At 58.7% G+C, this 14,230-nt stretch overlaps 1 protein-coding gene across 1 annotated transcript; it reads right to left on the bottom strand.

Annotated features, from left to right (window-relative positions):
• Positions 1-3,484: 3,484 nt before the first annotated feature.
• Positions 3,485-7,663, bottom strand: DRD4 (dopamine receptor D4). Its single transcript, XM_027051372.2, has 4 exons — positions 7,394-7,663; positions 4,511-4,623; positions 3,951-4,429; positions 3,485-3,822 (listed from the first exon to the last, which is right to left on the bottom strand). Exons 1-4 carry the CDS (start codon positions 7,661-7,663, stop codon positions 3,506-3,508), a joined length of 1,179 nt encoding a protein of 392 aa, XP_026907173.1. The 3' UTR covers positions 3,485-3,505.
• Between the last annotated feature and the right edge of the window lie 6,567 nt (positions 7,664-14,230).

The following is a 14,230-nucleotide window of genomic DNA, read 5'->3' as shown; positions in this document are numbered from 1 at the left end:
CGGGTGACTCCAGCTCCAACTTCCCAGATGCCCCGGAGGTGGGGGGGCCTCAGCTTTGTGTTTCCTGACGCGCAGTCCGGAGGCCACAACTCCCGAGTGGGTGGTGGCACTGTCCCCGGCGGCCGTTGGCTACCCGCCTGCTGGGAGCTGCAGGCCCCGTCTCTGAGGTGATATGGCCCAGACTCGCTGCCTGATGGCCGCCGCCACACGGCCTTCCTTCTCTCTAGCATGAGGTTATACCCCGAGAACCCCGACCACCCAGAGGCCAGGCCAGCCCTGCGTCTTTCCACCTGCACTGAGGAGCAGAGGGCACAGGGGGCCAGAGAGGGATCGGCACCTGGAGCACTTGGCTGGCTCTGGAAACGAGACCTGCCTCCTCTGCTGACCAAGGGTGGTGCCTGAGGAAGTTGCCCATGTTCTGGAAGCTTCTGCGGGTTTCCAGAAGTGCCCTCGTGGCCCCCGAGCCCTTGGCCTGCCGTCGCCCTGTTTTCTCTGCACTCGTGAGGCTCGGGAGCTCCATTGTTCCGGGGGTGGGGGGGGGAAGGTGAAGGCCCACCCCAGCCGGAGACACGCCCTGTGTGTGCAGCCGGCACAGCCCCTGGGCGCTGGCATGATGGCATGCTTCCCTGGATCCTCACGCTCATCTGCCGGTTCTGCGAACTGTGCATGTTCACACCCCTGTGGGAGGGGGAGAATTCCCCCAGCCCTGACCCTTCCTGGGCTACTACTTCCAGAAAGTTCTCCCAAGTCTGTAGCACCCTAGAGACTTGGCTTTGGGGACGCTGGCTCCAGAACGAGCTGAGGGGGTGGCCAAAGTCCTGATAGGAAGGGGTGTGAGCATGGGGGTCCCGGAGATGCTGCTCTATCTCCCGAGCCGAGCCTGGCTCCCAGAGGCGCCCTCGGGTCCGTGGGCCTGGCCTGGCCTCGCCACAGACCCCAGTCGGCTGCTCTCAGGGAGCCCGTCGTGGGTCCTGCTCCCCAGAAGCTGCTGCCTCTGCCCTCATGACCTCTGCAGACTAAGCTTGGATTTTCTTTTACTGAGTTTAGCATGTACTGGAGTCACCGAATTTCACCTTCCTGCCTTTGCCAGCACCTCTCAGGATGATAAAGGCTGAGGAATCTGGGCATGTGCCCCAAGCTGAGGCCGTGGTGAGCGCCGGGATTTGACCTCGATGCCCCCCAGACTGCCCGCCCCCCACTGGGCACAATCTTCAGAGGCGCAGTGCTGCAGACAATGTGGGGGGAGGGGCACATCTCAGCCCTGGCCACCCCCTGCTTCCCTGGGTTTGCTCAGCGTAGAGGTGGCAGGAAAGCGGACTGGGGGGCACGTCAGCCTCAGCAGAAGGGATCTGGGAGCACCCCCCCCAACTTGAAGAGCCGGCCACCCGCCTGCCTGGAAAGACTTCACGTGCGGGCCCCAGAGCCACTGCCTCCCTCTGGCGGCCAACTCCTTAAAACAACACTCCGGAATGCACGTTGTGGGGGCAGCGCTTCAAAGGGTATCGTTTCTAGGCCTGTGAAGTGTTCTTAGCCCTGGCTGGGGGAAGGCTTCTGGAAATTGCCCTTGGGGGCCCAGGCTTCGCGGCTGGTCCACAGAGTTCCACGTCAGGGCTTCTGAGGGCATCTCCAGCCTCCAGGGACAGGCGAGGGGCCGGCCTCTGTCAGCCGGCGGTCAGCACAGGCTGGGCCGTTCAGGGCGCCGCAGGCTGGGGTGACCCTTGGCGTCATCGGGCACGGCTGAGTGAGCCTGATGGCCGAGGCACCTCTGGGGGCCTCCCAGTCCGCCAGGCCCTCTGTGGCTCCCATGTACCTTTTGCTCCACCCCGTCCCCCTCGCCCACCTTGTCCCCCTCTGTTGGGAGCTGCAGATTCTGTCCAGAGGGCCAGCGGGGAGGAGGTGGGGTCCCCAGCAGCTCCCAGCCCATTCTCAGCTCTGTTGCCGAGGGTGGGTGCAGCTCACGAGGTCGGTCAGCTCACAGACCGGTGGGGAGGGGCCCACAGCTGGCTGGCAGGGGAGCTGCTGGCCGCGTCCCGATGGCGCGGCTCCACGGGCACACGTGAAGGGAGCATCGGGGGCACGTGGGGCCCCGAATCTGACCCTGCCCTCAGCCTGAGGGCCCCAGTGGCCCTGTCCCTGCCCTTTACTTCCAAGTCTGAGACCCCCGGGAGGGACCGTAGACCCAGCTCGGAGCAGGTGTGTGTGCCTGGGACAGCCATCCGGGGCTCCTGTCTGAATATCGGGGCTGCTCCCTGTGGGGAGACTCAGGGTGTCTGCTGCAGCTGCCCTCACACTTCATGGGCAAGAAGGTGCCAGAAACTCAAGCAGCCGCCAGAGCCAGGGTCCACTGGGTGCCCCTCTCCCCACTCCTACTGAGACCCTGAGCAGGAGGGAAGGGGCGGCCCCCCTCTGTCCACAGAAGAGTTTAACATGCTGAGGTATCACCCAGCCTCACAGCCCGTCATTTCACAGGTTCGCAAGAAAACTTCGCGTCTCGAACCACAGACCGCGTCCCCGACACGGGAATAGTAACCCTGGGGCCCCAGGACCGGGAGGGCCCAGATGAAGTCCAGGTTGAGCTGTCCCTGGTCGGAGGGGCTCAGAGCTGCCCCCTCCTCCCTAGGAACAGGAGCCTTGCTTTGAGCAGGGGGGCCAGTCAGCCACAGCACACGGGGCAGCTTGGTGGCTCTGCCCTGCTTCAGGCCGGGCACCTCCTCCTGGCTCCCCTGTTCTGGGCCTCGCCACCTCACGGGCAGCCTCAAGGTAGAGGATCGAGGAGGCTGCCTTGGTGGGCCCACCCACCTGGCCCCCCGGCCCCATCTCCTTGGGGCCTGGGACATCACCAAAGCCGGGAGCTGGCCGGGAGCCGCGCTCTGACCTGGGCCTGGCTCTGCTGAGTCTGTAAGGACAGTGGAGTGGACGCTTGGCTGGTCCTTGCAGAAGCAGGGGGCCCGGCTGCTGATGGCCCACGGTGGCTGCCTTCCCACTGGGGAAGTCTCAGGAAACTGCTTCCTCCCTGCAGGACAGCTGTCTGCACTCTCCACTGAAAGAGGGGCAACAGCTGGGGGCGGGGGTGCAGCTGGTGCCACGGTGTGTCAGGGAGGGAACCGTTCCGAGGAGGGTGTGAGTCACCATGGGTGAGCCCGTGGACAGCCCCACAAGCAGAGCCCAAACCTTCTTAGGCAAGAGCTGGTCTGGTTCTGGAAGCTTCTCCATGGGCGAGGCTGAATGGGCCTTTCTGGAGCCTCCCTGCCCAGCCTAGGGGCAGAACTGGCATCTCTCCCACCTGACCCTGAGCCAGGAGCCAGTTTGGTGGGGTCTGTTCTCTGGGCTTCCTCAGAAGGAAGGAGGGGTTCACTGGCCTGGCGGGGGGGGGGGGGGGGGAGGGAGGGGGTCTGGGCTCCAGGTGGGGCAGAGGCCCCTCCTCCCGCTCCTCCCCACACCCCCCAGCCCACTCCTCCAGCCCGCAGCCTCCCCAGCAGGTGTTTAGGAAGGAATTTGTTTAATCTTAGTCGTACAAAACCCCCTCCCTTACTGGGGTCCTGCCCCCGGAGGCATGGCCGGGTCCTCCTGGGCCCAGGTCCTCGCAGAGGACGCAGTGGGCGCACGCGGAGGGATCCGCCCAGCAGCAGAGGCGCAGGGCCTTGCGGAAGACGGTGCGAAACTCGGCGTTGAAGACGGTGTAGATGACGGGGTTGAGGGCGCTGTTGACGTAGCCCAGCCAGGTGACCGCGCTGACCAGCCGCGGGGGCACGGCGCAGGTAGGACACAGTGCCCGGGTGATGTGCACCACAAAGAAGGGAGTCCAGCACACCAGGAAGGCCCCTGGGGGCGGGGCCGGAGGGCGCGGTGAACCCGGGTCCCCGCGGCTCCCAGCCCGCCCTGGGCACCTCCTCCCACCGGGGGCACTGCCACCTTCCACTCCGCCCACCGACCCCAGGGCAGGTACCCACCGACCACCACCGGCAGGACCCTCATGGCCTTGCGCTCCCGGCCGGTGATCTTGGCGCGCCTCCTCCTGGGTGCCTGCCGCGGCAGCTCGGCTGGGACGGCGTCGGGGGGCGCGACGGCCTCGGGGGGCTCGCCGACCTCGGGGGGCGGTGGGCCGGGGCCGCTGGGCCGACGAGGCGCCCGGCAGTGCAGCTTGGCCTGGCGAGCCGCCTCCCAGCGCCGCAGGCCCCGGAACGTGGCCCAGTAGAGCAGCAGCATGAGCGGGCAGGGCAGGAAGAAGGAGCACACGGACGAGTAGACCACGTAGTCGCGGTTCTCCAGGCGGCACACGGCGGGGTCGCGGCCGCGCGGGTCGTTGAGGCCGCACAGCACGGGCGCCGCCACCGCCGCCGACAGCAGCCACGTGGCGCCGATGAGCAGCAGCTGACGCCCCCCGGCGCCCTGGCGGTTGTAGCTCAGCGGCACGGCCACGGCCACGAACCTGCAGGGGGGCGCGGTGAGGGCGGGCGGCACGGGGCAGGGGGCGCGCGCGCGCGCGCGCGGCCGGGCGGCGGGGACTCACCTGTCCACGCTGATGGCGCACAGGTTGAAGATGGAGGCGGTGCACAGCATGACGTCCATCGCCATGAGCGCGTCGCAGAGGCCGGGACTGAACAGCCACACGCCGCCCTGGACCTGCGCCCGGGGAGGGGGGGAGGGGGCAACAGACAAAAGACCCGCTGACTGTCTTCCCGCGGTGGCCCGGGGCCAGGAACCCGACGCCGGCTCTATCCGACCCCCTCCTTTTTGGGGGAGCGGGGACTGAATATCAGCGAGGAGCGGGAAGGAACCAGAGGTCCACAGGCCCAGCAGTCTTCACATTGAGCTGGGCGAGGGTCCCAGGGTCCCCCCAACTCCCATCCCCACCCTCCCCCCACCCCTCGTCACACCCCTCACACCCTGTCTGTACCCCTCCAATCCTCCCCCCACCCCTCCCCACCCCCCACACACTCCCTCCCCCTCCCACACCACTGCAACCCTCCCCCACCCCTCCCCATCCATCCCCCACCCCTCCCACACTCCCATCCCCCACCCCTCCCCCCACTCCCATCCCCCACCCCTTCAACCCTCCCCCCACCCCTCCCCACTCCCCTCATACTCCCTCCCTACCCCTCCAATCCTCCCCCACCCCCCTCCCCACCCCCCACACTCCCTCCCCCACCCCATCCCTCCAACCATCCCCCCACCCCTGGCCACACCCCTCACACCCCGTCTGTACCCTCCAATCCTCCCCCGACCCCTCCCTACCCTCCCAACGCCTTCCCCACCCCCCACACACTCCCTCCCCCTCCCACACCACTGCAACCCTCCCCCCACACCCCTCCCCCACCCCAACCTCCCACCCCTTCAACCCTTCCCCCACCCCTCCCCACTACCCTCATACTCCCTCCCTACCCCTCCAATCCTCCCCCATCCCCCTCCCCACCCCTCACACTCCCCCCCCACCCATCCCTCCGACCTTCCTCCACCCCTCCCCACACCCCTCACACTCCCTCCCTACCCCTCCAACCCTCCCCCCACACAACCCCCTCCCCACCCGCACCCCTCTAACCATCCCCCATCCCTCCCCACTCCCCTCACACTCCCTCCCTACCCCTCCAATCCTCCCCCCACCCCCCCTCCCCACCCCCACACACTCCCTCCCCCTCCCACACTGCTCCAACCTTCCCCACACACAACCCCCTCCCCCACCCCAACCCCTCACCCCTCTCCAATCCCCCTCACACCCCTCCTCACCCCTCCAACCCTCCCCCCCACCTCCACCCCCACCCCCACCCCCACCGGTTAAAACTGAGAAAGGCCTGGGGGAGACTCTGTAGGTGAGGTCAATGCTTGAGAGCCGGATCTCTGGCGAGAGGATTCCAGGGTAGAGGTGGTCCCAGGGATTCTGCTGCCCTGGAGCGTGAAGCCCCTGCCCCCATTTCCTCCCCACAGGATGGCTAAGAGTCCACCTGTCTGGTTAAACTGTCACTGCTCTGGGACTCGAGATTATCACCTCACATCTGTAGAGGAGGGGTGAAGACAGCATCCACGGAATTGCCCTGAGGATAAATCACCTAAGAGATATAAAGTCTCTGCGGTGCGCCTGGGGGGGCAGGGCTCAGGTCTTGATCTCACAGCTCCTGAGTTCGAGCCCCACGTCAGGCTCTGTGCTGAGAGCTCAGAGCCTGAATCCTGCTTCAGATTGTGTGTCTTCCTCTCTCTCTCTGCCCCTCCCCTGCTCACACTCTGTCTCTGTCGCTCTCAAAAATAAACATTAAAAAATTTTTAAAAAGATATAAAGGCTCCTCACTGTGCCCAGTGCCCCCACCAAAGGCAAAGGAGCAGACAGCAACCCCCCCTACAGCCCCCCCACTCTACTGCCAACCCCCCTCTACAGCCACCCCCCCCCCCTCTAAATCCCCTCCCGCTGATTTGGGACGATTAGGAGCTTAGGAGCCCTCAGTCAGTGACGTCTGTCTGTGGCTCTGGGGGAGGGGCAGGTCATGGGTGTCCTTGTCCAGCTCTGCCCCAGCCTGGCCGGGACTCACCATGTCCGCCCTTAGAAAATTGGAGCCTCCCTTCCCCCCACAGCCCCTGACGCCGAGTTCCCAGCCCAGCCCTAAGCAGCTTTTCTCTGCCCAAACGGCAAAGCAGACAGGGCTGGCACCAAGCGGGACCCACCCAAGGGCCAGACCTGGTCTGGGGATGGAGCTTCTGGGCCCTGGTTCTTGACGGGGGCTCTGGAGCTCACAGAAGCCCCTGCCCTTGCTTCCACTGTCAGGGGTCAGGGCCTCCCCTCCTGCAGCCCCGCTCACTCCCCCTCAGCTCCTAGCAGCTGAGTGCCCCCTCCCCCCCCACACCCCCACACCCCGCCTGCTATGGGCAGAGCATGTTTGTGAGCGAGGGTCTCCTTCCCTTGGGTGCTCTTGTGTGCGTGTGCCTGGTCACACACGGCTGTGGTTTGTGCAGTGATGTGTGTGTCTCCGCGCCCCAGGGAGAGCCAGGGGGACTGAGCATGAATCTGCCTTTCCATCTGGCTCCCCTGGGGAATGGAACCCAGCTGAGGGGGTGGTGGGTGGCTGGACTGCCAAAGTCACCTGTTTCTGAGGTCCCTCCCTGGCTTGAAGGACAAAGGCATCTCTTGGGGAGCAGACGCCAAAACAGGGGGACGAGGTACAGGTACAGCGGAGGGAGGGCGGACAGTCGCCCAGCCGAGCGGGCTAACGGACACCGAGATGGCGGGGGCGGGGGGGGGGGGGGACGAGTGTCAGGGGACCGAGGCTCCAGTGGTCCTGGGGCCTGCACAGGTTCTCGAGGTTCCCGAGAAGCCGAGCGGCCGGGTCGCTCGGGTCCCCTGTGCGGACGGGGACAGGGGACGAAGGCGCAGGAGAGGAGCGCGCGTGCGGCGGGACCGCGGGCTCACCTCGGAGTAGACGAAGAGCGGCAGCACTAGCAGGGCGAGCAGCAGGTCGGCGGCTGCCAGGCTCACGATGAAGTAGTTGGTGGGCGTCTGCAGGGCGCGCTCGGCCGCCACGCTCACGCACACGAGCGCGTTCCCCGCGAGCACCGCGCCGATGAGCAGCACGCCCCCCGCCAGCGCCGCCGCCGCCCCGGGGGTCCCCGCGCCGCCGCCCGCTCCCGGCCCGCGCCCCTGCAGCAGCCCATCCGCGTCCGCGGCGCTGCGGTTCCCCATGGCGCACCTGCCCCATGCGCCCGGGAGGGCGCCGCTCAGCACCGCGGACAGAGCCCGGGTCGCGAACCCCGGAGCCCCGCCTCCCGGGCCCGCCCCGAGCCCGGCCGGAGTCCCGCCCCGATCCGCCCCGCGCGGCCGGCCCCCGGGCGCTCGGAGGGGCGCCCGGTCTCGGACTTTTGCGCTCCGGGAAGCGGGCGGGCGGACAAGTGCGGGCGCCCTCGAGGTAGGCGTTAAGACTGGCACGCGCGGGCCCAGCGTCGCGCCTCGCGGCGCAGGGTCGGGGGAGGTCCGCGCGGGTCTGCGCCCCGAGACGCCGGGGGTGGAAGGTCGGCCGGATCACCCCTGGGGGAGTGCGGGCACCCGACGCCAGCGCCGTCCCGCCGGTCCCCGGACACCCCGCGTCCCGCATGCGTCGGAAGGCTGTGTGCTCCCCGGGGCGGGGGGGGGGTGCTGGGGGGGCTCCGGGAGGCGCCTCCAGGGGGAGGCGGGGCCGCTGCTCACCCGGCACCGGGAGACCGGAACTCCTAGCCGGCGGCCCCGTGGGCCCCCTGATGAGGCTTCCCTCGTTCATCCGACCCAACCTCACGTGCCCCAGGACATCCCCCCGAAATGATTGCAGACGCCGGTCTGGGGCCCTGCACCCCATCCTCTCGTCCCTGACCGAAACCACGCCCAGTTACTCCCCACCACGGGCCACTGCCTGGTGCTTACTGCTCAGCATTAAATGACGTAACAGGAGGAAGGCGCTCTCCAAGGAGTCACCTCCTTCACAGAGAAGAAAAAGCCCCAAATGAGAACCCTCTCAGCCTGCACCCACCAAGCCCACAATCACTAGATCCTGGGCCCTCCTCCCTGGAGCACTGAGGCCGTCCCGGGTCCATCACCCCACCTGCCACCCCAGGACCTAGGGAGCATGGGAGGATCCGGGGGCAGTGTCCCCAGGTCCACGAAGGTAAGACTATCACAGAGCAGATGCGTGGGACACTCAGAGTCAGCCAGAGACAGCTGTATGTGACAGAATCGGCCTGGACTGTCCTCTATCGGGTCACAAATGTGCACGGAAAGAACGTAGATGGAAAATGTATTTCAGCCAGAATTTTCTTTAAAAAATTTTTTTGATGTTTATTTATTTTTGAAGGAGACAAGAGACAGAGTGTGAGTGGGGAGGGGCAGAGAGAGAGGGAGACGCAGAATCCGAAGCGGGCTCCAGGCTCCGAGCTGTCAGCACAGAGCCCAATGTGGGGCTCGAACCCATGAGCTGCGAGATCACTACCTGAGCCAAAGCCGGGCACTCAACCGAGGAGCCCCCCACCCCGGGCGCCCCTCAGCCAGAATTTCCATTATGGACTTACTAAAATCAGAGTGACACCAACCTTTAGTGTCACTAAAGGGGCCGTGAAGTGGGCGCTCCGCCTGCATCCCTCTGTGGGATCATGTGATGCACATGGGACCCCTCAGTTTCCCTTTCTGGCTGCCCCCTGCCCCGGGAGGCTGGGACACTCAGGATGGGTCTGGAGCACAGAGTTGTTGCCAGGAATCCGGGATCCTGATTTCAAAGACAGCAGGGAACAGAGTGGCCAACTTGCTGAGCTCGATCCCTTTCATGCACATTAGTAGAGAGAGGAAGGCTTTCTTCCTCTCTGAAGCTTCAAGCAAGAGAACTCACCGTCCTAGTGACTGGAGCAGTAGGAAGGTCATTCTCTCACAGGACACAAGTCCCAAGACAGGGGTGGCTTTGTGATCTTGGGTTGGATGCTAAGTAGCAGATCTTTAGTGTCTGATCTGCCTGGCGTTTCCTCCTGGTCCCCAGATGTCTGCCAGCATTACGGGTGAAAAGGCAGTCTGGACTGGGAAAGGGCGCGTACAGTGTGGGTCTCTGATACAGGGTGCAGATCCAGAATATACGAAGAGCCCCGTCAAGTCAACGAGAAAAGACAGTCCAGTTTTAACGAGGGGAAAGGTCTGGAGGAGGCACGTTACAAACAGAGAACTCTCACGGTCAGTAAGCTTGTGAAACAGTGCTCGGTGTCATTGGCCACCGTGGATATGACAATAAAAATCACAAGGACGTGCCGTCGCACACTAGAATGGCAGGGGGGAAAAAAGCCAGACGTATGATGTGAAAATACTCTCCCGGACTGCAGCCTGACGCTTCCTTCTCCCAACTGCACATTTGAGGCGATTCTTCTGTGGAAGGCACAAGCTGAGGTTCTTTTTTTCTTGCCTGTGGCTGTTCAACAACATCCCGCTCCCGTTGTTGAAAAGACCATCTTTTCACCACTGGCTTGCTTTTGACCTTTTGTCAAAAAATCACTTGAGCGCCTTTTCTTTGTCTGTCTTTCCTTCCAGCGTCAACACACAGCCTCAGCCACTTTGGCTTTACGGCAGGTCACGAAATCAGGCTCTGTGAGCCCTTGAACTTTGTTCCTTCACAACACTGTTTTGGCTTCTCCAGTTCTGTATGTATGGATTTTAAAGTCAGCATGTCTGTATCTACAAAAATAATCCTGCTGGGAATGTGATCAGGATCGTGCAGAATCCATACAATGATTTAGGGCAAACGGACATCTTCATGAAGTTAAGTCTTTGATCTATGAACGTAGGTGTATCTCTCCATTTATTTGGATATTCTTGGATCTCTTTCACCAGTATCTTGTTTTCAGCACATATTTTGTAAGATTCACAACTAAGTACTTCATGGCTTCTGGCGTATTTGGTAAGTGGTTCTGCTTAAAACTGTCATTTCCAGTTGTTCATTGCTAACGTGTAGAAATACAAGTTTTGTGTTTCCCTTGTGCGAAACCCCATTAATGCAAGGGTTTTTTTCTTTAGTTTTCTTCAGAGTTTCTGCATAGATAATTATCTTTTTTTTTTAATTTAAATGTTTTTATTTATTTTTGAGAGAGAGAGAGAGAGAGAGAGAGAGAGCATGAGCAGAGGAGGGGCAGAGAGAGAGGGAGGCACAGAACCAGAAGCGGGCTCCAGGCTCGGAGCTGTCAGCACAGAGCCCGACACGGGGCTCGAACTCATGAACCGCGAGATCATGACCTGAGCCCAAGTCGGGCACTTCACCGACGGAGCCCTCCAGGCACCCCCAATCACGTTCAGCTCAAAATTCTCTTCTGTGACCACGGTCACGTAGAACTGTGATGTTTTGTTTCCAAATGTTGGTAGATTTCCTTGTCGACTTCCTGTCGTTTGCCTTTTGTTTGTTCCATCCCAGTGAGAAAAAGGTGCTGCGGAGGACCTCGGCTCCTTTACACTTGCTACGGTCTAGTTTATGGCCCAGAACATGATCTGTCACCGCAGATGTTCTGCTTGGAAGGAAGTGTGTTCTGTTGTGATGAGGTGGACGTGTGCGTCAGTCGGATCAGGACGCTGCTCTTCGGATTTCTGTGTCCTGGCTCCTTTCCGGTCTGTTCTGTTAATTACTGAGAGAGAGGTGTTAGAGCCTCCATGGACAGTTGGTGGGATTTTCGATTTCTCCCTTCGGCTCCAGCGCGTGTTCTTTGAAGACTTCTTGTAAGGGGCGTATGCATTTAGAGGAGTGACCACCATGCCTGGGGGGCTCGGTCAGTTGAGCATCTGAGCTCAGGTCACGATCTCGTGGTTCATGAGTTCGAGCCCTGCGTCGGGCTCTGTGCTGACAGCTCGGAGCCTGGAGCCCGCTTCGGATTCTGTGTCTCCCTCTCTCTGCCCCTCCCCTGCTCATGCTGTCTCTCTCTCTCTCTCTCCCAAAAACATTAAAAAAAGAAGAAGAAGAAAAGTGGCGCCTAGGGCTCACAAAGAGTGAGAGTTTGGGAGGTGATGGGACTAGGTGGTGCCTACAAAGCTAATACTTTTTTATTTATTTATTTATTTTTAAAGCCTTTTTTTTTTTTTCTTTTTCTTTCTTCTTCTTCTTCTTTTTTTTTTAAAGCAGGCTCATGCCCGGCGTGGAGCCCAACATGGGGCCCAAACTCATGACCCTGAGATCAAGACCTGAGCTGAGATCAAGAGTCAGACGCTTAACTGATTGAGCCATCCAGGTACCCCTAAAGCTTAGTTTTTTTTTTCTCTAGTAATCTCTACACCTAATATGGGGCTTGAACCCATGACCCTGAGATCAAGAGTTGCATGCTCCTTGGACTGAACCAGGCAGGTGTCCAAATACAGCTTTCAAAACTCACAGAACAAAGACTCACATCCACAAAGACTAGCCATAGGGGCGCCTGGGCGACCCAGGTGGTTAAGCATTGACTTTTAACCTCCACTCAGGTCTTGATCTCAGGGTCATAAGTTCAGGCCTCACGTTGGGCTCTGCACTGGGTGTGAAGCCTCCTTTAAAAAAAAATTAGCTATAAGTAACGAACTTCACAAAAAGTCTGTGACCCCAGGTTTGCAGACCAACTTTGGTGAGGCTCAATAAAATGTACGGGGCTGGGCAGCGCAGCCTGAGAGGAGGAGGTCCTAATTCTGTCCAGACCCTCTGGCCAGTGAAGCTGTGATGTGCCACCTCTAAGGCTGGATGGGTCCTGAGAGGCCACTCCATCCTCCCGGGACTGAGGAGTAGGTCTATGACCCTCTAGGATAGGACAGAAGCTGGAGCCGTCACCCTGGCGGTGACACTTGAGCAGGTCTTGGGGCCAGTTTTGTAATCATTCGCCACAGAGTTTTATGGGACGCTTAAGACATTCACGATAATGTTTATTCGGCTCGCAAGAGTTGTTCAAAAGTTTAAGAATCTCATCCTAATTAATAGAACAAGCGGACAGAATATCAGCAAAGCTATGGAAGAATCTGAACAACCACCAACCAAGCAGACATATTTGACATTATGGAACAGTCCATCCAACGGCAGAGAAATACGTATTCTCTTCAAGTACACATGGAACCTCACCAAGATAGACCACATTCTGCATCAAAAAAAGAAGCTTAAGACATTTTTTAAAGAATGAGAATCATAAAAAGTATGTTCTCTGACCACAAAGGAATTAAACTAGAAATCAACAGAAAGATAACAGGGAAATCCCCCCAAATGTTGGAATTAACACAATTCTAAGTAATCCGTGGGTCAAATGAGAAATTATAAAATATTCAGAACTAAGGAAAGTGAAGATACATCATATCAAAGTTTATAGGATAGAGCCAAAACTATGCTCAGAGGAAAATTCATAGCATTAGCTGCTTACTTTGAAAAGGACAGACTCAAATTAATGTAAAATACCAGTTAGCAATCCAAAGAAGAAAAACCACATGATCATATTGACTGATGCAGAAAAGACATTTGACAAAATTCAACCTGCACTCACGATAAAAGTGCTTAGTGATCTGGAAATAGAAGGAACTCCCTCAACCCAACAAAGGCACCTTCAAACCGTATCGCCAGCATGACACTTTGTGGTGCAAGGCCGAGTGCCTTCCAGCTAAACTCAGAAGCAAGAATGTCCACTCCCACCTTTTTAAAAAGGTTTACTCATTTATTTTGATGCCGGGAGAGGGGCAGAGAGAGAGGGAGAGAATCCCAAGCAGGCTCTGTGCTGTCAGCACAGAACCCCACACGGGGCTCGATCTCATGATGATGAGATCATGACCTGAGCTGAAATCAAGGTTCTGACACTTAACTGAGCCAACCAGGCGCCCAACTCTCACCTTTTGTTCAATATTGTGCTGCCACTCTAGCTAGTGCAGTCAGGCAATAAAAATGTAAATAAAAGACATCCAGATTGGAAAGGATGTCCCTGTGTACCAATGACACAACTGTCTAAGCAAACCCCCAGGGAATCTACAAAAGCTCTTGGAACTAATAAGTCAGTTTAACCGGATAGCAGGATGCAAAGTCAACACGCAAGGATCAATTATATCTTGGTATATCAGCAGTAAACAATTGGAAGCCAAAATTAAAAAGTAAAAACACGTGGAGGGCCTCGGTGGCTCCAGTTAAGTGTCCCACTCTTGATTTTGGCTCAGGTCAAGAACTCGAGGTTCGTGAGATGAGACCCGAAGCGTGCTCTGCACTGGTGGTGCGAGCCTGCTCAGGATTCTCTCTCTTTCTCTCTCACGATAAACATTTTAAAAATTAAAAAAAAAGTAAAAACACATTACCATTTACAACAGCTATAAAGATACACGAAATATGTTTAAACCTAAAAACATGTACAGGATCCATATGCTGAAAACTACAAAATATTGGTAAAATAAATAAAAGAAAACCTAAATAAATTGGGAGATATATCTTGTGCACAAATGAAAGGACAGTCTTTTCAGTAAGGGGCACTGAGACAATCGGATGTTCACATGCACCCCCCCCCCAGCCCCTTGATCTAATGCTAACACTACATAAAAACTAACTCAGAATGAATCATAGATGTAAATGTAAAATGTAAGGCTATAAAAATTTTGGAAATATGGGGAACATATTTGTGACCAGGGATTTGGCAAAGAATTTTTTTCAAGTTTTTATTTATTCATTTAAGTAATTTCTACACCTAACATGGGGCTCAAACTCACAACCCCAAGATCAAGAATCACATGCTCTTCTGACTGAACCAGCCAGACACCCCTTGCAAAGAGTTTGTAGACATGACA

Source organism: Acinonyx jubatus, chromosome D1 (genome assembly GCF_027475565.1).
Source record: "Acinonyx jubatus isolate Ajub_Pintada_27869175 chromosome D1, VMU_Ajub_asm_v1.0, whole genome shotgun sequence".
NCBI lineage: Eukaryota > Metazoa > Chordata > Mammalia > Carnivora > Felidae > Acinonyx > Acinonyx jubatus.
Note: the sequence above shows the minus strand (reverse complement) of the source record. Positions and strands in the feature narration are given on the sequence as shown.

Bases quoted from the DNA above. Each gene is read 5' to 3' on its own strand.
- DRD4 (XM_027051372.2), bottom strand. From the start codon at position 7,663: ATGGGGAACCGCAGCGCCGCGGACGCGGATGGGCTGCTGCAGGGGCGC. The intron at 4,430-4,510 runs GTGAGTCCCCGC...GCCCCCCTGCAG, and splicing joins TGCGCCATCAGCGTGGACAG to GTTCGTGGCCGTGGCCGTGC. The intron at 3,823-3,950 runs GTGGGTACCTGC...CCCCGCCCCCAG, and splicing joins GGTCCTGCCGGTGGTGGTCG to GGGCCTTCCTGGTGTGCTGG.